The following is a 25,012-nucleotide window of genomic DNA, read 5'->3' on the forward strand; positions in this document are numbered from 1 at the left end:
CTGGCAGGATGCGGGAAGCCTCTTCGCGCCCTAAGCGCGAGTATAAGCCCAAGCCTCGGGAGCCCTTTGACCTTGGAGAGCCTGAACAGTCTAACGGTGGCTTCCCCTGCGCCCCGGCCCCCAAGATCACAGGTAAGGAGTGGGAGGGGTCCACACTGTCTCAGGTCCTCAGAGATAGACCCCAGCCTGCTGCCCATCCAAATGGTAGGGCCAGGTGCCTCCTGCCCACCCCCTGGCCCTCTGCAAAAGGGGTCCCCAGAGATGGGACCCAGGCCCCAGCCCAGCACTCTCAGCCCACCTGTGTGTTTTGTTTACAAGCAGCCTCATCATCCTTCCGATCTTCCGACAAGCCTATCCGGACCCCCAGCAGGAGCATGCGTGAGTCCCCCTGCCTCAGTTTATAACAGTGCCTTCCAGTCTGTTCTGGAAGGTCTTTCTGACTCCCCTTTTCTGGTAGAAGTGGGCAGCTGCTGTGGTTGGTCCTCTCAGTCCCTCAAGCAGGGAAGGAGCTAGGCACCCTGTGGCAGGCCTCTGCCTCTGTGGGCCTCAGCCTCCCCGTGCAAAACAGGCTGCTAAGAGCGTCCAGAGCACCCAGTGACTAGGTTTTCTGAGCAGCAGCCTGAGGGCAATGGGCTCTGATCATCCCGTCATCCTAATGGCACTGTGTGTTCCCAACTCTTCCCAGGAGCATTGTGGGAACCACTTACAGCCCTTTCCATCCTTCATGTCACTTGTTTCTTATTCCCAACAATCCTGGGGAGCAAGAGGAAGGAGCAGCTCTCCTTAGGGGAAACAGGCACAGCGAGGCAGCAGGAGCGGGTGGGGTCTGAACCTGGACACACAGAATTTACACTCATCTTCTGCCCACCCCAGCGCCCTTGGACCAGCCAAGCTGCAAGGCACTATATGACTTTGAGCCTGAGAATGATGGGGAGCTGGGCTTCCACGAGGGTGACATCATCACGCTGACCAACCAGATCGACGAGAACTGGTACGAGGGCATGCTCCATGGCCAGTCGGGCTTCTTCCCCCTGAGCTATGTGGAGGTGCTGGTGCCCCTGCCTCAGTGACAGCATCAGCCTGCCCACCCTCTGTCCAGATCGCCTGTATTCCACTTGGCCCGAAGCGCAGCAAGGGTAGTGCTCCTCCCAGGGCCTCCTGAGGTATTTCTGGGGCACTAGGGACTTGAGGCCGCAGGGCCAGGCGGGGAGCCAGGGGCCCTGTTTACACTAGTCCTCACCCATAGTGGTGGGGGGGGCTCCCCTCCCCACTCCATGTAGCCGTCTGGGGCTCCACCGCCCTGAGGGGGTTAACACTAAGGTGCTCTTAGAAACACTAACTTCATCCTGCCTCCTCCAGGACTGGTAACTCTGGGTGGTCCCCTCCACTCAAAGACACACACTTCTCCTCTGTCCCCTTCACACTGGGGCCCAGCCCACTCTGACCCACCCTTACTGTGAGCAAATTTTCTGAAAGTGTGATGGGGTAGTCCAAGCAGGACCCTTGGCCCAGGCTCATCAACCTGCTTTTAAATTCCCCCAAAACACTCCTTGTCAGGCACCTGCATGCCCACAGATGCCACCTATCTAGGAGGGCTCCCCCAGGGATCCTCGGGCTGGGTCCCTATGGACAGGCCCTCTCCTCAGCTGCAGTGTACTGAACCCCACACATCCATGCCCACCACCCTACCCCGGGCTCCCTCTGCCCCCACCTGCAGGGTGCCCTATCCCCAACCAAGCACATGGAACGTTTCTCTCTGGCACAAGCTGCCACTACCAACTATGCACGCGCACACACTGACACCCCACACACGGGACCATGGGAGCCCCCAGTTTCCACTCTGCTGATGGTCAAGCACAAAGGCTTTGATGAATGAATGTTCCCAGACCCCTGGCTGCTGGGGTCATCCTGGGGCGGGTCACAGGGCCTCCCCCATCCCAAGCTGGCTGCCGTCCCCCTGTTGACAGTGTTCCCAACTGTCTCCTCCAGACCAAGGTAGGCAGCTGCCCAGACCAGCAGGGCCCAGACCAGCAGGGCCCAGCCCTGCATCCGCTTCCCCTCTTTCCTAATCTGAAATTGGCTCAGTCAGGGGACCTCAGGCCCAGTTCACATTCCCTTCCTTCAGTGACCCTGCACAGCCCCGTGACACCAGGCTCTGCTCTTCCCCAAGGCCCCCCTCCCCACTGTCGGTGGGAGAGACACAGGCATCCGGACCAAGACAAGCAGCATAGCCTTGGTCACAGTCTAGGGCAGATGGAAATGTAATCCTGATTTTTTTTTTAAAAAAAGTATTAAATGTCTCTTTCTACAGTCTCTTGCCTGGTTGTGCAGGGCAGGCCTTCTGCTCACTGGGACACCCACAGACCTCCTGAGGGGTCTCTGGTCAGGACATGGCCTACATGGCTGCCCACCCAAAGGCCCCTACCCAGAGCCCACTCCTGGAGTGGGCACCAGCCCCACAGCAAGTCCAGGAAGGGTGGTTGTCATGTATCCAATCACCAGCATGGGAGGTATGTTCCCAAGACTCCCCTCCCCACAGCCCCAGGACAGGACAACAGCTGCGTGAACACTCCACTGCCCAGACAGCAGCCTGCACTCCCAGCAGCAAGTGCTGGGGACCCCACTTCAGGGCGAGACACACGCCTGGCTGTTTGCTTCTCTTTTCTTTATTATATGAGCTGCTGCCATCGCACAGCTCAGTCCCACAGGAATGGAGCAACACAGTTGCAAACAAAGCCCCTAAACCTGTTCCCCCTCACCCAGAGCTTCCAGGAGTGTGGTGTGGGGGTGTGCTCAGAGTCTGACCAGGAGGCCTCTCAGGTCCTCAGAGGCCAGTGCCCTCAGTTCCCTTGCTTGAGGATGCTGTAAACCTGCTCCAGCACATGGCACAGGCCCTGGTCTTTGGGCATTCTGCTGGCCAGGGAGATCTGAAACAAGCAGGACTGGTGCCTCAGGACTATGCCCAGCAGTCCTGGCCTGGCCTGGCATCCCACTCCTGCCCCACCCCCTCCCAAGGCCCAAGTGCTACCATCTGGCAGAGGGGTTACCTACCCAAGGTACACTGTGGTGTCCCTAAAGCAATGCTTTCTTTTTAACAGAAGGGGTGTTGAGTAACTTAAGGCCCAGTTGACTAAAGTTTGAGGTGAAGGGGTCATTTGCATTTTCCAAATCCTGCTGTCACCCCCGCCTGGATCCCACGCCTGCTGAGAGCCACCCAGCTCTGGGGCCTCAAAGACAGCAGATGGCCACTCCCACCAGAAGCCCAGTGCCTGGGTGGGAGGTGACCAGGAACAAGTTGTAGCCCTAGTCAGTTTTCTTTAAAAGGTTGAACAAAAGCAAATGTGTGAAACTGTGTTTCTGTGCAAAGCAAGTTGAATGTCTTCTGAGAATGCCTTAAGCAGGAAATAAGTCAGACACACAGAGGAGGCCACCAGAAGCCTCATTTAAATGTCCCACTACCTGTGGGGCCAGTGTACACGTTCACAACACCTGCTGCTCTCAAGGCTCTAAATAGGTCAGAACCTCCACACGCTCTGTGGGTGCCCACAGAATGAACTGGGGTCCAGAGCAGCTTCTCCAGCTGGGCTGTCCCAAGGTCCTGGGGTCTAAGGGACTTTAACATTTCATCTACATTTTGATGGTGATTTTTTTCCTCCTCCCATCCCCACTTAGCAGTGTTAATTTCCAGCTGAAATACTTTTGTACAGAACAAGTTAGGAAATCACTGTTTCTCAGGCTGCTCATGGATATATTCTTGGGGGTTCCCCAAGAACTGTCTTCCTACTGGAGGGTTTCACATGGGCTTTGGGTAGAAGTCTTACCTTCAGCTTGTCAAGGTAGGTGTGCTCCTGGTTCCAGGGCTCCTGGAACCTCACCAGGTCAGGGGCACCCTTGTAGAACTCCACCAGCAGCATCTACAGGACAGGGTGTGGTTGGGACCCCTCACTCTCGTCTCCCCACACCAGGCACTGGGATCCAGCAGTGAACAGGACAGGCACTGCCGATACCTATCATGAGGGCTGTGAGGCTAATGCAACAAGCAGACAGTACCGCTCACCACGAGCGAGACCACTCAGGAGTGCCACCCAGTAGATGGAAGGGAGCTAGCAGGTTTCTGGAGGGGGAGAGGGAACTCCCCCAGAGGCCCAGGGAGGCAGGCTGAACGTGATTCTTTATTTCACACAGGCCTGACATAGCTCTCTGCTAGAGCCTCATTCTAATAATATCCGTGAAATCATAGGTATAGCGAACTAGCTCCGTTTTTTAAATACCTGTTAAGCCACGGGCATTATAAACCACTTAGGTAACACCTGAAGTGCTCCATGTGTCTCCACTTGGAAAAACTGTGGCAGGTGCAGAGGTCCTAGATGGAGCATCTCTAGTGTGTTCCAGAACAAGTAGGAGACCTGGTGGGTGAGCAGGTGGTCGAGGGGGTTGCTGCTGCAAGGACCTGGGACTTGATTCTAAGAACCACAGGTGATTATCTTCAGAGAGGAGCCTGACCAGGGCCCTCATGTGACACATTTAGCCATGGCTTCCTTGTCCTGTGTGTCCAGCTAGGCACTTTCAGCCCCTGCCCGCCCCTAGGGGTGGGGTACACCCACCCTACCTGAGAGTGAGCTCACCATCTCGTGAAGAATGTCGTTAGTCAGGAAGCTGTCTGGGACATAAGCCATCTCCACGTCCATGGGGATACCATAGTCACTGGGCCTTTGCTGGCAGAGACACCAGCCAGTCACCACCAGCTACCCCAAAGCCTCTCACCCCATGACCCACACCCAGCACGTCGACCCTTGGCCTTCCCAAGGAGCACTGCCTACCTCAGGGGGTGGCATCACCCAGAAGGGGGAGATCTTGGACTCAGGGCCTGGGTTGCCAGAGTAGTAAGGAGCTGCAGGAGGAGTGAGGGGGGCTGGGTCGGCCAGCTGGCAGGGAGGGCCCTCAAGGTCCAGAAGGGAGATGCATGCGTGCCCACATTCAAACACCTTCCCCCAGCAGGGACTTACAGCAGAGCAGGGCAAGACAGGGCTGGAAACCATTGCTGGAGCCCTGCAGCCGCAGCTGGTAGTCCATCTGCGTGTCGATGTCCTGCAGCGACGGCAGCGCAGGGCTGTGTGGGTGGCTGTGGTACCAGCCCACCAGGGACAGGCCCCGCAGGAGCAGGCTCTGGTAAATCTGGGGGCAGAGGCAGGGAGCTGGGGGCCCTACCAGCCTTGTGTTCCCACCAATCCCTGCAGCCAGTACTGCTGGCACCATCAGCCCCATGTGTAGGCAGCACATAATGAGAACGTGCTATGTACCAGGCCTATGGACATAACAGGGGCCAAGAGAGACCCTACCCCTCCCTAACAGAGTCCAGTGAGCAGATGGTCAACAAATACATAAAAAAGATGCACCTGTCATGAAGCAAAGGTAAAAGTTCTGTTCCCTGCTGTCCCCAACTCATGAAACAACGCCGGGCACATAGTATATGTTCAATAAAATAGTTAAATAAAGAGGTGGATATGCATGCATGTGAGCAGGCACGGGCATTCCCAGATGCCTTCAAGTGGAAGCAAGCAGGGGCAGAAAGAGAACCATTCTCACTAAATCAACATCTATTCACCTGTCCAAGGAACACAGATGGGGCCACAAGCAGGTGGGTATAGAGCACAGCATAGTGCCAAGTGCATACTAAGAAACATGAGAAAGCATTACTAAGAATGGCATGGCCGGTGTGGCTCAGTGATTGAGTGTCCACCCATACACCAAAAGATCGCCAGTTCGATTCCCAGTCAGGGCACATGCCCAAGTTGTGGGCCCGATTCCCAGTGGGGTGCATGTCGGAGGTGGCCAATCGATGTTCTCTCTCATCAATGTTTCTCTCTCTCCCCCTCTCCCTTCCTCTCTCTTTAAAATCAATAAAGGGGAAAAAAATGGCAGTTAAAATGTATCCAACCCTTACTAGGTGCCAAGTGGGGACGGGGTCACACACACTCATTTGCACATTTTTTGAGCATTGACTCTGCTAGCTGCCTGGACACAGTAGCCAGGAGAGCTGTGTCCACTCAGCCCACCCCAGAATGCTCCACCCAGTGTGTTCCCTCACCTCCTCTTCTATGGTGGCAGAAGTATCCACGTCCCCCAGCCGGCTGCGACAGGGGAAGGCTCGCAACACTGTGAGCACTGCACAGAGCAGGGAGAAGGCATGGACATCGGCCCAGCCCCCAACATCCCCCTGCCCACTTGGCCCCAAATACCCACTCTGGCTGTTGATGTCCCAGCGGCCCCCCAGGTACCCCACGACCTCGCTGCGAGTTAGGTGGCTGTGGAAGTCCTGGGGAAGAGGTAACATCAGAAGTCATGCTCAGGCTGCACCCAGACCCAACTCCATCCTGGGAGTCCAGGGCCCTTGTAATGGGCAAGGGCCAGCCCTCCCACCTCTTCCTTCATTCAAACATTGAGCATCTGTGAGCAAAGTCCCCACCCACATGGAGCTGACATTCCAGGATCCTCCCTCCTTCCAAAGCACCCCAGCCCTCTGCCCAGACCTGGGAGCCCCTGGCCCACAAGGGACAAGGTAGGAGCTGGGCACACACCAGCAGGAACAGCACGTTGCTGGAGATGGCCACATTGAATGGCTGGAACTTGTTGATGGCTGCAAAGGATGTTACTTCCACCAGGGTATGGGGATTCCTGTAGGAGCCAGAGGGTCCCACAGCTTCAGAAACCCCTAGACTGGCTCCTGAGCCCATCCTACCCCAAGCCAGCTCTGAGGATATGAGGCCTTGTCCCCCCAACCCCCCTCCCGGCCAATCCTGACAAGAGCTCGTGTAAACAGGATGGTGTGGTGGACGTGGCAAATCTGACCTGGCAGAGTCACGACTGCCCAACATGCAGTATCGCACTGGTACCCGGATCTTGTTTTCCACTCGCTTCCCCAGGGGTGTAGCCTCTGCCCGGTGGGGTTAAGGAAAAAAGGGCAACGTCAGTCCCTCCCCAGCCTTGAACTGGAAAACAAGACAAGGCAACCCGAGAAAGAAACCCCAGAAACAGCCTTAAAAATAAGGCAGTGGAGCCCTGGCTGGTTTGCTCAGCGGTTAGAGCGTCGGCCCTGCGAACTAGAGTCCCAGGTTCGGTTCCTGCTAAGGGCACTTACCTTGGTTGCAGTTTGTCCCTGGCCCCTGTTGGGGTCATGTGGGTGACAACCTGTCGATTTGTCTCTCTCACGTGGATGTTTCTCTCTCTCTTCCCCCCTCTCTCCCTCCTGTTCTATCTGAAGATAAATGCAAAAATGTCCTCGAGTGAGGATTAAAATAAATAAGGCAGTGCTGCCCTGGCTGGTTTGGCTCAGTGGACCATGCACCGAAGGGTCAGGGATTTGATTCCCAGTCAAGGGCGAGTACCTGGGATGCAAGTTTGAAGCCAATCGATGTCTCTCTCATCAGTGTGCCTGCCTGCCTGCCTGCCTTTATCTATCTCTCCCCACCCCTTCCACGCTCTCTGAAAATCAATGGAAAAAATATCCAGTGAGGATTAACAAAAAAAATAAAATAAGGCAGTGGGACTGGAAAATCAGGTGGCAGGTTGACAAGTTGGACAGAGATTTAAAATCAGGTGAAGGGCTCAGGAAATCAGGTAAGGACTTCAGAAAACCAGGGGGGTGGAGGGGGGCAGGATTAGGCAGCAAGTTTAGAAATCAGACAACAAGGCAAAGAAATCCTACTGGGGAACAAAGAAATCAGGCAGCACATTAAGAAAGTGGGCAGTGGGATCAAGAAATCCAGCATTAGAGCTTAAGAAGTCAGTGAGAGTGAAATTTGTGGGCTGGGAAGTCAGCCAGGTATCTTGGGGACGCTGAGGAAAAGGCCAGACTTGTGCTCAGCCTCCTCCTGCACCTGAGTTCTGCATGCCACCTGCCCTGCCTCTTCCCCTCCCTCAGGCCTCTCACCAGGGTGGGCAGGCTCTGATGGGCCCTTCGCAGGTGGTCTTCGACTTTTATCCTCCGCTGAGACGCCTGTCAGAACCTCTTCCTCCTCTTCCTCCATCAGCAGCTCCTCCTCCTCCCCTTCACTGGCTGGGCTCTGGTGGGGTGGGGGTGAGGACAGCGACAGCACCCTCAGCTGAGCGCACCCCACCCTCCCCAAGTTCCACCCAGACCGCGGGCCCGCCTGTCTTGCGCCCCTGCCGTTGCCCCAGGTGTCCACTAGAGGGAGGGGGTGAGCGGAGGCGGCCTAAGGCTGTGGTGCAGCACAGGCCTGGGCTCCTTGTGGCTGACTCAGGTTTGAATCCTGAACAAGCTGTATGACTTTAGGCAAGCGCCCTAACCTCTATGAGCTCTATGAGCTCTATGGTCATCTGTAAAACAGCACAATGACCTCTAGCCCAATAGCATTGGCAGCTGGGTGAAATAGGTTAAAGTGTGTGAAGAATTTAGCATATGCCCTGTTTCATCCATTGAGCAAGTGTGCACTTTGCAAGGATTATGTTTACATTATCTCACTAACCTCTCCTCTTGCTTTCTCCTATACTTCCCTTGCCAAGGTGACCTCTCTGTGTCACATCTGTCTCTGTCCTTCTCCCTCGCCCAGCAGCATCTGACCCAACCAGTATCCCTTCCTCCTGGGAACTCCTCAGGGACCCTGAACTCACCCAGATTCTGTGGCCCCTACAGGGTCCCCTCAGCCTCCCCATCTCCCCCTCATTGCCCAGGACTGGATCCTGGGGCTTCTTTCCTCAGGACTGCCTGGCCCACTCTCAGGGCTCTAACTCTGCCTATACCCTGATGACACCACAGTCCTGTCTCCATCCTGGGGTTCCCCTGAGCTCCAGACTCGGAGTCCAGCTGCCCCTCAACGTCCCCACACAGGGGGTTCACATTCAATAAAGCCATGATGTACCCGACTGTCCCCCCACAAATCTCCGCCCTTCTCAGATCCCCACATCTCTGATGAGAGCAACCCCATTCACCCACTTGCTCAGAACAAAACTCAACACCAATATCTAATCCATCTGCAAATCCCATCAAATCCACTTTTAAAATTAGCCAGAACATGACCACTTCTTCTCCACCTCAATGGCCAGTCTGGTCCACCCCATCATCGCCCACCTGGACCAGTATCCATGTCAGGTCCTACACCCCCCTTACTCAGACAGTCTTCAAAAACAGGTCTCGCCCTGGCTGGTTTGGCTCAGCAGTTAGAGTGTCGGCCTGCGGTCCAGAGAGACCCGGGTTCGGTTCCCGCTAAGGCCATGTACCTCGGTTGCAGTTTGTCCCCGGCCCAGGTTGGGTCGTGTGGATGGCAACCACTCAATGTGTCCCTTTCACGTCGATGTTTCTCTCTCTCTCTGTTCCTCTCTCTCCCTCCCACTCTATCTGAACAAAAAATGAAAAAAAAAAAAACAAAACTGAGGTCTCCCAGAAAAGAAGGAATTCTGCCTCAAGACTGCAGCACCAAGTCCTGAGTTTCCAGCCTGTCAGTGGCCCTACAAATTTAAGACTTGCCAGCAAGATATATATACATATATTTAATCTACCTAAATATGTCTAACACACATGGTACTGTTATCATTTCCATTTTATATATCATAAAGACTAAGGCTTAATACAAGAGGCTAAAAGGACGAACCTCATCGGCGGCAGCTGCAGGCACATGGAGCTGGTGTCGCCGGAGCCAGGCGGCCTTGTACTTGTCCAGTTTCTGGCCCTTGTACTTGACGGAGGCCCAGCCACAGCCTGACTTCTTGGCCGGGTTCACCAGCTTCTTGCAGTGGGTGGCCCAGGCACTGGGTGAATTGAACACCTGCCCTGTTTCCTGCCACACGATCCTCCCATCCGGCTGCAGGTCCCCCATGAACTTCTTCCCCTGCAGTAACAGTGGGCTGGCTGGGCCCAGGACCTGGTACCCACCAAGTCCTCTTCCAGGAAGTCCTCCCCGATCCCATGCTGGTCCCAGGGCTTAGCACCCACTTCCCACTTCAGTACCCCTTCCAAGAAGCTTTCTATCTTATGTGCTTTCCAGTACTCCTATGTCCACTGTTACAGTCCTGATCAGCTTGGATCAAAACAACCCAATTATGTGTCCCCCCTTCCCCTCACTGGACTGCGAGCCCTCAAAAGGCTGGGACAAGGTCTTTCTTGATCATTGCTGTGTCCCTAATACACAACATACAGCCTGGTATACAGCAGGTGCTCAATTCACAAATTACACCATTCACAAACCGAACAACAATAGTAATAACAGCAAACACAAAGCACTTACTTTGTAGCAGGCACCTAGCTGAGCGCTTTATTCATTTAATCCTCATACAATCCCATAGGAGAAAAAAAAAATCCCACTTACAAATGAGGAAACTAGGATACTAGGATACTGAGAGGTTGAGCAAGGTCACACAGCCAAGAAAGCAGTGGTATCCTCTCTGAGCCCCAGTTTCTCCTTTGTAGAATGGGGTGTTTGGTGAACGATGTCCCCCCACCCAGGAGGGTTCATGCTGGGACTGGATGTTCGGTGCCTCAGTTTCCCCTCCCCATTCCCAGGCTCTGCCTGCTGCAAGGGAGCTCTGGGCCTCGGTTTACCTTCTTGCCCCAGGTGGGATGGGATGGGGGGTGGGTAGTGCTCACCAAGTAGTAGATAGACAGCACCCCAGTGCCAGGCTCTAGTTGCGCGTCTTTTAGCAGCACCCGCAATGTGACCGCGCGCCTGGTGAGCGCGCCCCCCGGCCCGCCACCGCCTCCTGCTCCCGCTCCTCCTCCACTGCCGCCGCCGCCGCCGCCGCCGCCGCCGCCGCCGCCGCCGCCGCCGCCGCGCGTTCCGCTTGCTCCAGCCGGCTTCTCCGGGTCTTCGGCCTCCGCTTCATCCTCGTCCTCATCCAGTGCCTCCTCGCCCGCGCCGCCCGCCGGGGACAGTGGTTCCGGAGCTGCAAGCAGCGACAGGCTGCAGCGGGGCTATGCACCCCTAGTCTGTCCACCCACCCCGCCCGGCGCCTCGCCAACTCCCCCGTCGTACCTGCCATGGCTGCAGCTCCAACCCCGCGCCCCGCTTCTTTCTTCCCGGCACGTGACGCAGCTCCGCCCCAATTCGGGGGGCGACCCAGCCATTGGCCGCCGTCGGTGGGCGGGTGGGGGGCCCAGCTCGCTGGTGCGAGCGGGTAAACTGAGGCCCGGGCCTGGGCATTTGGAACTGGGAGTCGGGAGCTCTACCTTCCGGGACAGTTGGGAAGCTGAGGCCACTCTCCATGGGAAAGGGTGGTAATCGAGAGCTCATAGGTACAAATGAGGAAACTGAGGCGCCGGACTTCTGTTTTCAGGGGACTAGTGACTCCACCCGAGGCCACCTCCTATAGGATTAAGGTCTGGGACGGGGCGGGGGGGGGGGGGGCGCGGGGAGTTCAGCCCACTAGGAAGAGGGGGGAAAGCAGAGGTCCGCAGCTACTAATATGTATTTTTATTGATATTTAGAGAGAGGGGAAGGGAAAGACATAGACACATCCATGGGCTGCCTCCTGCATGCCCCCCACTGGGGATCAAGCCCGCAACCTGGGCATGTGCCCTGACCGGGAATCAAACCAGTGACCCCTTGATTCATGGGTCAACTACTCAGCCACCGAACCACACCGGCTAGCGGCAGCTATTTCTCTTGAGGGACATACAGGCCTTGGTCAGTGGGCCCAGGAGAGAAACAAGCGTTGGGAGAACGAGCAACTAAGCTCTGGGGCTGCAGGCCAGGATGCGAAGCAGCCCTGCCCGGCGAGTCTAATTCGCCCAAGCCCGGCTGCAATCTTTAAAGCGTTAATATCCACCTTTCCGGTGGGCCCTCTGCTAATTGATTCCTCTATAGGACCAGAGTGGGGTACGCCAATCAATCGTCGGAGATTTATTTCATCTTTAACCAATAAACAGTAGCCGTTTGATTTTCTGTCCTATCAGTTGTTAAACAGCTGCTTCCGCCGAACTCCGATTGAGCCAATAGACAGCCGTCGCTCTCGGCCAATCATCAGGACCCCACAGCCTCAGTTACCCAACCAGTCGTTGGGCTTGGTGCTAAACCAGTCAATCAGCTCCCGGATCAAAACCTGCGTCTTGGGTCTGGGGCGGCCCCAACCTCCTAGCAAACCGACCGGGGGGCGGAGCCGGGGTGGATTTGCGCTTGGTGGCTGCAACCCTGTCCTTTGTTCCAGGCCCTTGTTCTGGGACCTTTGCTCCATAACTCAGCGCCACCTCCCAGCGCCGGATCTCCCCAATCCCTCGTAGGGTTAAAAAGCCCGGGTCGGGGCTCCCCAAAGCTGTGGGGAGCCATTGGCTCGGCTCAGCCGCAAATGGGTTTACCCGGACCCCAGTCTGGAAGAGGACACAGGGCTTTGGCGGCGTGGGCGGGGGCGTCCAGCCAGGGTGGTGTGGAATCAGACCGGACCTGACTCCAAATCCTGCTGTACCACTGCACACCTCTGGGACTTTGGCCAAGTGGCTCCACCTCTCTTGTCTCCCTCTGGGGATAATAATTCCACTTCAGGGTTAGGAATCAGGGCTTACATGTTGTAAGAGCTGGATAAATATGAAGTTTAAAAAAATTTTTTTTTTCTTTATTGCTGTTAGAGAGAGGAAGGGAGAGGGAGAGATAGCAACATCTGTGAGAGAGAACATAGATTGGCCACCTCCTGCATGCCCCTCACTGGGGATCAGGCCCACAACCTAGGCATATGCCCTGACTGGGAATCGAAACCGGAACCACTTGGTGCATGGGTCGATGCTCAACCACTGAGCCACACTGGTTGTGTATTATTATTATATTACCTTTTTGTCCAGCCCAGGCCTCCTTTTGGAGTTCCCCATATCTCCCACCATGGCTCCTGCCACCAATTGGTCATTACCTTGCTCCCCAAAGTCTAGCTTCAGTTTATTCCCCCATGTCCTTGCCCACTTATCCTTCAATTCTCTTCCAAAACCTAGGGCCATACCTCTCTCATCTGGACCCTTGCTATCTCTTTCAGGCTTAGGCCTCCATACTAACTGCACACACTGTCCATCTTCCACCCCTGCCTCAAGGGGATCTTTCTAAAATGCAACTATGATCACCTCCTTTCCGAGCTCATCCTTCAATGGCTCTCCATTGCCTTTTTAAAAAATCCTCACCTGATGATATTTTTTTCTTTCTCTCTTTTTTTTTTATCCTCACCCGAGAACACTTTTCCATTTTTGTTTAGAGTGGGAGGGAGAGAGAGGAAGAGAGAGAGAGAAAAACATCGATGTGAAAGGGACACATCTAGTGGTTGCCTCCCGCATGACCTGACCAGGGCTGGAGACCGAACCAAAACTAAGGTACAAGCCCTTGACCAGAATCAAACCCACGACTCTTTGGTTAGCAGAGCAAAGCTCTAACCACTGAGCAAAACCGGCCAGGGCCCCATTGCCTTTGATAAGTAAACTTAAAATTAACCACTGTGACCTTCTTAACCCTTTATGGCATATTCTCAACTTTATTAGACAATTCAAGATGAACCCAGTTAGGGCACATACAAGAAGCAACCAATGATCAGGAGGAGGGTGCCAATGGGGGGAAAAAGGAGAAGCATCTGTAACAATAACAACAACAAAGACAAAAAAAGAAGCAACTAATGAATGCATAAACAAGTGGAACAACAAATCGATGTTTCTCTCTCTCTGTAAAATTCAATTAAAAAAATTTTTTTACTCTCCATAGTCAGATGAATTCTACCAAAGTTTCAAAGAAGAATTAACACCACTGTTTTTTTTTTATCCTCACCCGAGGATATTTTTCCATTTTTTGTTTAGGTAGAGTGGCAGGGGGAGAGAGAGAGAGAGAGAGAGAGAGAGAGAGACATCAATGTGAAAGGGACACATCCCGCACGACTAACCAGGGCCGGGGACAATCTGCAACCAAGGTACGCACCCTTAGCGGGAACCGAACCCGAGTCTCTCTGGACTGCAGGCCAACGCTCTAACCGCTGAGCCAAATCGGCCAGGGTGAATTAACACCACTTTTACATAACCTCTTCCAGAACATTGAAGAGGAGGGAACACTTCCAATTCATTCGATGAAACTAGCATTAATTACCATGATACTAAAACCAGATAAGGATGGTCCAAAGAAAAAAAATTAAAGACAATATCCTTCATGAATAGGAACAGGAAAATCCTTAACAAAGTATTAGGAAACAAAATTCAGCAATATATGAAAAAAATTATGCACCATGGTCAAGTGATGCTTATGCCAGGGATGCAAGGTAGGTTCAGTATTCAAAAGTAAGTGTTAACCGCCATACTTCACAGGCTGTGGTGGACAGAATAATGGTTCCCTAAAGATGTTCCTATCCTAATCCCTAGAACCTGTGAATATGTGAGGTTACATGGTGAAGAGAATTTAAGATTGCAGATGGAATTAAAGTTGCTGATCAGCTGACTTTAAAATACAGAGATTATCCCAATGTAATCACAAGGGTCCTTAAAAATGGAAGAGAAAGTCAGGGAGAGGTACAATGGAAGAAGTTGGGAATGACATGATGTGAGGATTTTACCTGTGTTACTGGCCTTGTAGATGAGAAAGGGGATCTAGAAGACGGAAAGACAAGAAAACATTTATCCTTTGCGCCTCCAGCAAGAGATGTAGCCATGCCAATACCTTGATTTTAGCTTTGGGAGGTCCTTGTAGAATTTCTAATCTATAGAGCTGTAAGATAATACATTTTTGTTGTTTTAAGCCCCTAACTGTGCTGTAAACTTGTTACAGCGGCCATAGAAAACAAATACATTGGCCTGGTCTGTGTGGCTCAGTGGTTGAGTGTCGACCCATGCACCAAGAGGTTGCTGGTTCAATTCCCGGTCAGGGCACATGCCCAGGTTGTGGGCCCGATCCCCAGTGTGGTGCATGCAGGAGGCGGCCAATCAATGTTCTCTCTCATCAATGTTTCTATCTCTCTCTCTCCCTTCCTCTCTCTCTAAAATCAATAAACAAAAAATTATTTAAAAATAGCCCTGGCTGGTTTGGCTGCAGTTAGAGTGTTGGCCCACGGACCAGAGAGTCCTGGATTCAGATCCTGCTAAGGGCATGTACCTCGGTTGCTGTTCATCCTCCGTCCAGTTTGGGGTCATGTAGATGGCAACCAGTCGATGTGTCTCTCTCACATCAGTGTTTCTCTCTCCCTCTGCTCTATCTGAAAATAAATGCAAAAATGTCTTTGGGTGAGGATAAAAAGATAAAGAAAGAAAGAAAACAAATACATTGGCTGAAGAAGAAAAGAACACAATCATATCAACAGATACAGAAAAAGCATTTGACAAAATTCAACACCCACTTATAATAAAAAAAAATTACAATAAAAAATAAATAATAAAACTAGAAAGAGAGGAAGAGAGGAAGGGCAGAGAGATACCACCTCAACTTAGTGGAGAACATCTAGAAACGTCAGTTAACATTGTACCTAATGGTTAAAGGTGAAATGTTTCCCCTTAAGATTGGAAACATGGCAAAGATGTCCACTCTCACCATTCTTATTCAACATAGTACTGAAAGTTCTAGCCAGCATAATAAAGTACAAAAAGGAAATAAAAGCAGTACAGGTTGCCCAGCTGTGGCTCAGTGGCTGATCATCAACCCATGCACCAAGAGGTCACCGGTTCAATTCCCGGTCAGGGCACATGCCCAGGTTGTGGGCCCAATCCTAGTGGGGGCATGCAGGAGGCAGCCAATAGATGTTCTCTCTGATTGATGTTTCTCTCTCTCTCTCTTGCCCTTCCTCTCTTTCTAAAATCAATAAAGAAAAAAGGGAAAAGAAAAAAAAAGCAGTACAGCCTGGCCAGTTTGGCTCAGCGGTTAGAGCGTCGGCCTGCGGTCCGGAGAGACCCGGGTTCGGTTTCCGCTAAGGGCACGTACCTCGGCTGCAGTTTGTCCCCGGCCCTGGTCGGTTGTGCGGGTGGCAGCCACTCGATGTGTTCCTTTCACATCGATGTTTCTCTCTCCCTCTCTGTTCCTCTCTCTCCCTCCCACTCTACCTGAACAAAAAATGGAAAAATGTCCTCGGGTGAGGATAAAAAAAAAAAAAAAAAAAAAAGCAGTACAACTTGGCAAGGAAGAAACAAAACTAGCCTAATTTGGCCTGGCCCGTGGTTGAGCATCCACCCATGCACCAAGAGGTCACCAGTTTGATTGCCCAGGTTGTGGGCCCAATCCCCAGTGGGGGACATGCAGGAGGCAGCCAACTGATGTTCTCTCTCATTGATATTTCTTTCTATCTCTCTCTCTCCCTCTCCCTTTCTCTCTCTCTAAAGTCAGTAAAGAAAAAAAATTACAATAAAAAATAAATAATAAAACTAGCCCCCTTAGAAAAAAAAAAAACTAGCCCAATTTGCAAGTGACATAATGGTCTACGTACAAAATCCCAAGAATTCTATAACAAATGCCCCTAAATTTATAAATGAACAAGTTAGCAAGGTTGAAGGATACAAGATCAACACACAAAAATCAACTGCATGTCTGTATACTATCAATAAATATGTGAAAATTGAAATTAAAATTATAAGGCCAGCCTGGCCAGTGCGGCTCAGTGGATTGAGTGTCCTCCCATGGACAGAGGGGTCCCGGTTCAATTCCTGTTGCAGGCTTGGTCCCCTGTAGGAGGCATGCAGGAGGCAGCCAATTGATGCTTCTCTTTCACATCGAGATGTTTCTCTCTCTCTCTCTCTCCCGTCCTCTCTAAAAAAAAATCAATAAAAACGTGTGTGTGTATATATATATATATATATATATATATATATATATATATATAACTTTTGAGGGGCTATAAATCTGGCAAAATAGGTACAGGACTTGTACACTGAAAACTACACAACACTGATTTAAAAAATCAAAGATTTAAATAACTGAAGAGACAGATCATGTCCATGGACTGGAAGTATTGACATAATAAAGATGTCACATCTCCCCCAACTGATATACAAGTTTAGTGCAACTCCTGTCAGAACTCCAGGAAGATTTTGGGGTAGATTTAGGCAAGATTATTCTAATGTCCAGACAGCCTAACAGGCATCCTCCCAGTGCACAGTCACCCAGTCTCTGCTCCTCACTGAAAGCCTTCCAGTGGCTTCCTCTCCTATTCCATGTCTCCAGCATGGCCTCCCTGCCCCCTGACCTCTGGGAGAGACCAGAGAGGCTGGGACTTCCCTAGGATCCTTGGACCTGCCCAGGCCCAGCCTCCACCCAGCACTGGCAGGGGAGGGAGCCCGGGAGCTGACAGAAGAGAGGAAATTCCCTTGGAACCTGTTTCTCTGCTTCCTGGCCCAGCTTGGGTGCCAGAGGGAGAGGCCAGGCCAAAGACCTGGCCTGCCATGGCCTCGGCCCTGAGCCCACCACGGGTCCCCAAGCCCAAGTATGTCCTGCCCTCACACTACCATGAGAGCTTTCTGGAGAAGAAAGGACCCCGTGACCGGGTAAGGTGGGGCAGGGAACCTGGCATTGCTGGGCAGCCTGGCAGGTGAGGTACCTCTCTGAGCCTCGATCTCCCCACCTAGCCAAGGAGGGCAGGGTGGGTGCTGGATGGGGCAGGGCATGGGCTGGTGGCTAGGAAGGGTTCTGTCTATTTGTCTCTCTGTCTCTGGCTTTCCCTGTGTTTCTGACTCTTACTTACTTGATCTCTTTCGCTTTCAATTTGTCTCTCCCAGCCTGTATTTGTTTGTGTCTCTCCGGGTCTCAGTCTCTCTTTCTGTCAGTAAGATACAAATAGGATCAGGACTTCCTCCTGGAAATGAGGAATTAATCAGTTCCCCTTCCCTCAGCCTTGAATTAACTTTGTGAACCTCAGCAACAGGGGACAAGACTGGGATAGTTCTATGTGGGGACAGTAAGAGCTGGTGGGTGCCACATTCAGGACAGATACTATGGAACAATGTATGCGTGCATGCACGTATTTTTGTGTGTCTTACTGGAATAAAGCTCAGCTTCTTGATTCCCACTAAGGCCCCATCTCTTCCTTCCCACTCCCTATATTCATTGATCTTCTGTTATAACCCAAACCAACCAAACATTGCTTTTCCTGCACACCTTCCTGCCTTTGTCATTGCAGTTCCCTCCTCCTCTCCTTGTGCCTCCATAAGCCCAAATCCCCTCCAGCCTAGAAGGCATCAAGAGGCAGTGGATCACAGTGGTTAAGTCCATGGGCCAAGAGTTCAAGACCCAAATTTACATCCATGATCCACGTCTTTCTGACTCCCAGGCCTTCTACAAGTGACTCTCCACCTTCGTGCCTCAGTTTTCTCTGTTATAAAATGGGTAGGATAGGGCCATAGTCACATTTACCAGAAAGGGGTAGCCCTTAGCCAGCCAAGGACTTGGCTCCAGGCAAGCACTGGCACTTTACATTAACAGCCTCTGAGGTAGGTGTCATTAGTATCACCATTTTATAGGTGAGGAAACTGAGGTGCAAAGAACTTAAATAACTTGTTCAATGGCACACAGCTGGTACATAACAAAACAGGTCTGACTATACTGAGTTCATCACTTATTACTTTATTCCAAGTGCCTGGAACAGTGCCTGGTAAAAAGTAGGTCCTCATTCAATGTTAGTTAAATGTATAGATGTATCTATGGATGGGTGGATGATTGAGTGAATAACAGCTGTCAATATAAGCACTATCCTCAGCATTACAGACTAATTGAAGTGATTCCTCCTTCAGGAAGTCTTCCCAGATTTCCCAGTTGGAGCACCACTCTCCTCCTCTGTGATCTCATGCTCCAGGGTCTGTCCCTCTCCAGGGGGCCTAATTTTTTTCTCTGGAGGATTTTAGTATCTGTGCTTTCTCTATCCTCTGGAACATGATATATTTAGAAACAGAAGTTATATCCCACTTATTATTTTGCCTGGAATAGGGCTCGTTGCAGAGTCGTTGCTCAGGGAATATTTGGTGAAAAAACCCTAGAATCTTACAATCTGAGCTGTACTAACTCCTGAGACCTCCAGAGAGTTAGGACATTTGTAGTTCAGAATCCTGGGGGGAATATCCTGAATCTGCAGACCTCCTAGAGTTCAGAACTGGTTAATTCTGAGACTATGGACTCAACATCTATCCAAAGACCTTGCACCTAGGAGATGTCAATAAATATTTATGAGGTAAATAAGGGGACAGGGAGATATGTGTGTGTGTGTGTGGATATGTGCACGGGATATGTGCACATGGGTGGATGGGTCAACAGATGTATGTGTGGGTGGATGGATGGAGCATCATAATCCAGTTAGCTCACCTGACTCCTAGAAAAGCCCCCTCCATAGATTAGGTGACTGATCTGGGTACTCCATCCCATCAAGGTTCCCTTTGGTCATTTGTCGGAGAATAACAGATCCCTAGAGCCTGGGCCATGAGTGAAGAGGGCCTCCCTAAGGCAACATTTGATCAAAGACCCAAAGCAGGTAGTGAAAGAAACTATGTGAAGATCTGGGGGAAGAGTGTTCAGGCAGAGAGAACAGCCAGTGCAAAGGTCCTAAGGTAACAATGGGTGTGTTGGAGGTACCCAGTTTGCCAGCTCACATCCTTCTCTTTCTCCCCCTCTGTTCCCCAGGATTATAAGAAGTTCTGGGCTGGCCTCCACGGCCTTACTCTCTATTTCTACAACAGCAATCGGGACTCCCAGGTAAGGATGGTTATGAGGGCTCAAGAGCTGGCCCGTCCTTGACCCCAGGGACTCAGCAGAGGGTGTAGGTGGCAAACTAGAGGGCCTGAGGGACCACAGGTCTGGTGCTCAGATGCCTGCTTCTGTGCCCACAGCATGTGGAGAAGCTAGACCTTGCAGCATTTGTGAAACTCACAGATGAAGCTCCCTGGGGGAGTTCCCATGACCCTAGTACACATTTCAACTTGGTCCTCCGGAACCAGGAGATCAAATTCAAGGTAGGTCCCTTGAGGGGTGGGATGAGGCTGATGGGAGACCCTGCTTCTTCATTACACCCACCATTAACACACACTATCAAGGAGTCATACAGAGTCTAACACTGGGTTGGTGACACTCGGCAAGTCACTTTCCTCAACTGCAAAATAGGATAATATGTGTAAAGTGCCCAGAACAAGATCTGATCCACAAGAATTATGACTACTATCATTCACTCTTTCAACAAACATAAGTGAGCACCTACTATGTACCAGACCCTCTTCTACTTGCACAGCAGTGAACAATTAAAAATCCCTGCCCCTGAGGAATCCACAGTCTAGTGATGGAAGCACACAATCAACAACATCAATGTGTAAAATATATGGAGTGTGAGATGGCATTATATGCTAGGGAGACAAGTGCTAAAGGAAGGTGAATGCAATGTTAAATTGTGGTATAATCAGGGAAGGCCTTACTAAGGATCTGAAGGAGGTGAGGGAACCAGCAGTGTAAATATCTGTGAACTGGCTCTTCAGCAGAGGGAACAGCACATGCAAAGGTCCTGAGGTAGGACTATGCCTGTTATTTTAGAGGAACAATGGTGAAAGCAGAGTGAGCAATGGGGGAAACAGGGAGGAGGTAAGAGCAGGGAGGGGACTGGGCAGGTCATGCAGAGTCTTGTGGGCCATGGAGAGGGCTTGGGCTTCTACCCTGAGGGAGGTAGGAGGCCTGGGAGGGTTTAAAGGAGGTACATGATCTAATTTGTGTTTTTTCAGTGTTGGTGTAATGACATTAAAGAATAACATTCCATATAACTAAGGACTTATATTTAGACATCATCCTAAATTAACCTGTCTTAACTCATTTAATATTCAAAACAGCCCTTGGAAACATGACCTGTTCAATTCCTCACTCCCATTTCACAGATGAATATCACAGATGAATACACCGGGCCTAATCAACATGGACTTTTTCTTTCCTTCCCTAGGTAGAGAGCCTGGAGTCTCGCGAGATGTGGAAAGGCTTCATACTGACAGTGGTGGAGGTCAGGATGGTCGCCCTCTGCCCCTCTCTCTCCTATTCCCCAGTAGTCCTCAGAAATCCTCTTTTTTTCTTTCCATCCTTCAAGCCCTAGAGTATATAGCACACTGGTTTCAAACTGGTGTCCTACAAACTAAATGTAGTCCATAAACACCATTTGTTTTGCCAGCAAGTGCTAATTTAAGTCAGCTGCCATCACTTAAGTACCAGGATTTTAGTCAACATTCCTAATTTCTTTTTTACTCATTTGTTCCGTCTGATCCCTATAGCCTATAGAGCTTGATACTCTAGGTCTAGCATCTGCTCTGTCCTCCTCCCCATCACTGAAGTAAGTCTCTCTCCCCATCCTCTCCAAAACCTCTTTGCCCCTGAAGGTGTAGGGCAGCTCTGGAGCCCGCAGACCCAGGTTCCCATCTTGGCTCTGTCTGCACTCTGCCCTCAGCTTGCCCCTCTGTGACATGGGCACAGCTGCCCTTTCCACAGCTGCCCTAATCGCCCCTCAGCTCCGTGTCCCGTCCAACTTGACCCTGCTGCCCGGACACCTGTACATGATGGCCGAGGCCCTGGCCAAAGAGGAGGCGCGTCGCGCGCTGGAGATGCCCTCGTGAGTGCCCCGGCCAGCCCAAGGGGCTGAGGGGTGGGGCGGGGCCGAGGGTGGGCTGTGAGTGGGGTCACGGGTCGGGTCTTAAATACAGGGCTGCATCCGGGCTAGAGAGGTGATTAGGTTCCATTCTGGGAGCCGGACTTGGTGCTTGGGGCTGGTCTGGGCCTCTAGCGGAGGGTCTAGGTGCCTGTAGGACCGGACTGAGTCTCCGGAAACGGAACCTGGGCCGGGGGCAGAGCAGGGTCTTCTGGAGCAGGGGATGAGGTAGGGTCCCCGGAGGCGGCGGTTCTAAGTGCCTCGGGGAGGGTCCAGGTCTCCGGGGGAGAGTCCAGGCGCCTAGAAGGCGTGGCTGGTTGCCCGAGACCTGGTAGTGAGCGGGAGCACGTGACTCAGTGTCGGGAGCGGAGTTGTGCGCGGGGGCGGGGCTGTGTCCAGGGCGGGTTACGTCCGGGTGGTCTGGGTCTCTGGGGACAAGGCCTGTCCTGTGTGGGACGCGACCCTCCCCAGGTGCTTCATAAAGGTGAGCCGGCTAGACGCACAACTGCTTCTGGAGCGCTACCCCGAATGCGGGAACTTGCTGCTGCGACCCAGCGGGGACAACAGTGACGGAGTGTCTGTCACGACGCGCCAGACGCTCAACGGGTGCGTAAGCGCAGCTGCGGAGCCGGGAAGGAGGGGCAGGGGAGGGTCGAAGGAGGGGCGTGCGTGGGGCGTGGTCATAGGAGCGGAACCGGATCCTAGAACAAGTCAGCCTGAGGACCAGGAGGGAGCTGGGACAGGGGAGGACTTGGGGGCGGGACCAGGAGGTCACGGAACGTAGGATCCTGAGTCTGGCCCGCCCAGGTGTAGGCTTATGGGCGGAGTCACGTCCAAGGTGGAGTTAAACCCGGGGGCGGAGCCAGGAAGAAGGGCGGTAGCTTCCTTGGGGTGTAGCCTATCGCAACCAGGTTCTCCCTGGGGATAGTATCAGGATTAGGCAGAATCTTTTCTGGGGGTGGAGTTAGTCGTGGGCCTGGTCTACCCAGAGAGTCCCGCCAGGACAGGGCGTGGTCCGTGTGCAGAGATGAGGGAGGGGGTTAGGCCCTTCATGGGGGCGGGCAAAGGATGAGGGGCGGGGTCTGCCTTGGCCTGAGCCAGGATGCCCAGTTGCTCGCTCCTGTGCAGGACACCCGTGGTCCGGCACTACAAGGTGAAGCGTGAGGGCCCTAAGTACATCATTGATGTCGAGGAGCCGGTGAGCATTGGGGCGGGGTCTCGGGAAGCACACTGGCGGGGTCCACACCCCTTTCCCAGCGGCTCTAACCAGACCCCACATCCGCCCCCAGATCTCCTGCGCCTCACTCCAAGCAGTGGTCGACTATTTCGTGTTGCAAACCAAGAAGACGCTGGTGCCCTTCCTACTGGACGATGACTATGAGAAGGTGCTAGGTGGGTGAGGCTTCAAGGGACTCAGGGGTCCAGTCCTTGAGTCACACATCTCCCTGATGGGGACACCCTTGGGTTGGCCCGGGCCGCCACGCCTCCTCCAGGCAGCCCTCTCTGTTCTAGGTTACGTGGAGGCGGATAAAGAGAACGGCGAGAGTGTGTGGGTGGCACCCTCGGTACCCGAGGTCCTCTGCCCAGGTGATGCCCCTCCCCAAGGCAGCCACTGGGGCACAGTGGGGAGAAACCTAGGACCGACATGGCACCTCCGTGCCTAACCTTGTACCCAGAAATTACCCAGACCCTGCCCTCTGGGAACTTCCAGGTTGTAGAGGGGTCAGAGTTGGACAGACACTCCCAACCCTGTGAGGTTGGAACTGGGGCACTGCAGTACCTAGAGTTGGGGAGAAGGAGGGGTAGATTTGGAGGAAGGCATCCTGGAGGGGGACAGAAGGTGCACTTGGAGTAAGAACTACCCAGAGATGGGAAATCGGGGTGGGTGTTGGGAAAGGGATGTGAGGCAGTCCAGCTTATGGAGCAGGAGGAAGAGGCTGGAAGCAATATGACCCACCCCTGGCTGGGTAGATACTGGGGGCCCCACGTACACAATAGACATATGTGTACCCATACATACACATATGCCATAATCACCAACATGGACTGTGTCCACCTGAATGATTGGAAGCTCTTATGTAGATAACACCTCCACACATGCATGAATACATGTCATGATTCCATCCTGTCTAGCACACATACATACCTTAAGCCACAATCACATGTGTACAGCACAAGTTCAGACATTTACAGACACATGAATGTACACACGAATAGAGACAAGTACCCCAGCACAGACCTTAGCATCCATGCATTGTCATACATATATACAGATTTATATATATTCTACTTATACAGACTCACCCAGTGTACATGTTTATGCTACACAGGGACACAAACATGCAGACTTATAAATGTGCACTGGCCAGTTTGGCTCAGCGATTAGAGCGTCAGCCCATGGACCAGACAGACTTATAAATGTGCATATGTACAGACACACATGCACAGGGACACCTGTATCCAGGTATGCACACACACATTCCTGTTCAGAAGCACATAGACCCACCCTGAGGTATCCCTGAACCTTATGGGTCCCAAAAATTACTGCCATTTCCCACCAGGTCCTGCATCCCCTGCCAGTGGCCCAAAGCAGCTGCCGCCTGTGCCCGTCATGCCTGTGCCCAGCCAGCACAAGCTGCCCCCGCTACAGAACCCGGATGAGAACTATGTGATCCCCATTGGAGATACTCCAGCTGCCGACTATGAGAATGGGGATGGTGGGTGGGGGACTGAGAAGGGGTGGCTGAGAAGAACAGGGGGAGCAGGTTCACGGTCAAATGCAACACGCCATGTCTTTGTCCATGCAGTGCCTTCCCCTGCTTGGCTGGGGGCCCTGAAGCCCAAGAAGTGTCACCCAGCCCCAAAGGTTCAGGCAAAGCCTACAAAACCACCCACTGCACTTAAGCCAGGTAGGGGACCCTCTTCCCCGGCCCCTCCCCAATAGAGGGCAAGTTTCAGCCTTTATCTGCCTTCTCCTCCAGAGCCCAAAGGCCTTACCAGCGGCCTGGCTAAGAAGCTGGCCGTCAGCTCAGCACAGGCTCTCTTCTCCACAACAGGTGAGGGCCTGGGGGGGCCGATGCAGGGGGTGGGTGCTTCACAGGCATGCGACCTGTGTAGTCACACAGGATCCAATACTCCAAAGGACCTGCACTTGGTTTAATGTTCTGCTGTCTCCATCTCAGAATCATTCCTGCCTCTTGAACACATTTTCATCTTGCACTGGGCCCCACACATTCTGTGGCCAGTCCTGGGTGGGTGGGGGCGGAGCAGCATGGACTGGGGATTCCCTACGCAGCTGAAGCCTAGGGTGCCCACCCCCCAGGGTTGGCCAATGTGACAGCAGAACTGGAAGAGAAACTTCAGAGACGGCGGGCACTGGAGCACTCAGCCGGGCTTGCTGGGGATCAGCAGGCCAATCTTGGAGCTTGGCATGTCAGCCAGGTGGATCCCTCCTCCCAGAATTAAAGTTCAAGTGACCCCAGAG

At 52.6% G+C, this 25,012-nt stretch overlaps 3 protein-coding genes across 10 annotated transcripts in view; 2 read left to right on the plus strand and 1 right to left on the minus strand.

The window, feature by feature from the left end:
- Positions 1-2,289, plus strand: part of SH3GL1 (SH3 domain containing GRB2 like 1, endophilin A2) — a 36,379-nt gene extending 34,090 nt beyond the window's left edge. For 2 of the 4 annotated variants that reach the window (XM_036239671.1, XM_036239673.1), the window contains 3 exons: positions 8-132; positions 319-378; positions 874-2,289. In XM_036239671.1, coding sequence (XP_036095564.1) covers positions 8-132; positions 319-378; positions 874-1,070 — 382 coding nt within the window. In that variant the 3' untranslated portion in view covers positions 1,071-2,289. The remainder of the gene's footprint in view (positions 1-7; positions 133-318; positions 379-873) is intronic. The other 2 variants (XM_036239672.1, XM_036239674.1) reach the window with 2 other exon arrangements.
- Positions 2,290-2,495: 206 nt separating this feature from the next.
- On the minus strand, positions 2,496-11,030 carry MPND (MPN domain containing). Of its 4 annotated transcripts, none has more exons than XM_036239678.1 (13): positions 10,986-11,030; positions 10,601-10,896; positions 9,609-9,845; positions 7,931-8,063; positions 6,850-6,934; positions 6,531-6,675; positions 6,244-6,316; positions 6,089-6,165; positions 5,007-5,175; positions 4,821-4,891; positions 4,626-4,715; positions 3,822-3,914; positions 2,496-2,927 (listed from the first exon to the last, which is right to left on the minus strand). In XM_036239678.1, exons 1-13 carry the CDS (start codon positions 10,990-10,992, stop codon positions 2,841-2,843), a joined length of 1,563 nt encoding a protein of 520 aa, XP_036095571.1. In that variant the 5' UTR covers positions 10,993-11,030; the 3' UTR covers positions 2,496-2,840. The 4 variants fall into 4 exon arrangements, with proteins under 4 accessions (XP_036095571.1, XP_036095569.1, XP_036095568.1 ...); XM_036239679.1 differs by having other exon boundaries at positions 2,497-2,927; positions 6,579-6,675; XM_036239676.1 differs by having other exon boundaries at positions 6,089-6,316; positions 6,579-6,675.
- Positions 11,031-17,282: 6,252 nt separating this feature from the next.
- STAP2 (signal transducing adaptor family member 2) lies at positions 17,283-25,004 on the plus strand. Of its 2 annotated transcripts, XM_036240859.1 has the most exons (13): positions 17,283-17,419; positions 19,542-19,613; positions 19,748-19,870; positions 20,836-20,892; positions 21,392-21,492; positions 22,000-22,134; positions 22,657-22,726; positions 22,818-22,920; positions 23,041-23,115; positions 24,090-24,245; positions 24,336-24,437; positions 24,510-24,584; positions 24,851-25,004. In XM_036240859.1, exons 1-13 carry the CDS (start codon positions 17,318-17,320, stop codon positions 24,991-24,993), a joined length of 1,314 nt encoding a protein of 437 aa, XP_036096752.1. In that variant the 5' UTR covers positions 17,283-17,317; the 3' UTR covers positions 24,994-25,004. The 2 variants fall into 2 exon arrangements, with proteins under 2 accessions (XP_036096752.1, XP_036096753.1); XM_036240860.1 differs by lacking the exon at positions 23,041-23,115.
- The last annotated feature ends 8 nt before the right edge of the window (positions 25,005-25,012 follow it).

This window comes from Molossus molossus, unplaced genomic scaffold, assembly GCF_014108415.1.
Source record: "Molossus molossus isolate mMolMol1 unplaced genomic scaffold, mMolMol1.p scaffold_m16_p_4, whole genome shotgun sequence".
NCBI lineage: Eukaryota > Metazoa > Chordata > Mammalia > Chiroptera > Molossidae > Molossus > Molossus molossus.

Excerpts from the sequence above, each read along its gene's own strand:
- MPND (XM_036239675.1), bottom strand. Across the intron at positions 8,064-9,608 it reads CTGCAGCTGCCGCCGATGAG|AGCCCAGCCAGTGAAGGGGA; the intron begins GTTCGTCCTTTT and ends CCACCCCACCAG. Across the intron at positions 4,716-4,820 it reads GGGTGATGCCACCCCCTGAG|CAAAGGCCCAGTGACTATGG; the intron begins GTAGGCAGTGCT and ends TGTCTCTGCCAG.
- STAP2 (XM_036240859.1), top strand. The coding sequence starts at position 17,318 with ATGGCCTCGGCCCTGAGCCCACCACGGGTCCCCAAGCCCAAGTATGTC. Across the intron at positions 22,727-22,817 it reads TCATTGATGTCGAGGAGCCG|ATCTCCTGCGCCTCACTCCA; the intron begins GTGAGCATTGGG and ends ATCCGCCCCCAG. Across the intron at positions 22,921-23,040 it reads TGACTATGAGAAGGTGCTAG|GTTACGTGGAGGCGGATAAA; the intron begins GTGGGTGAGGCT and ends TCTCTGTTCTAG.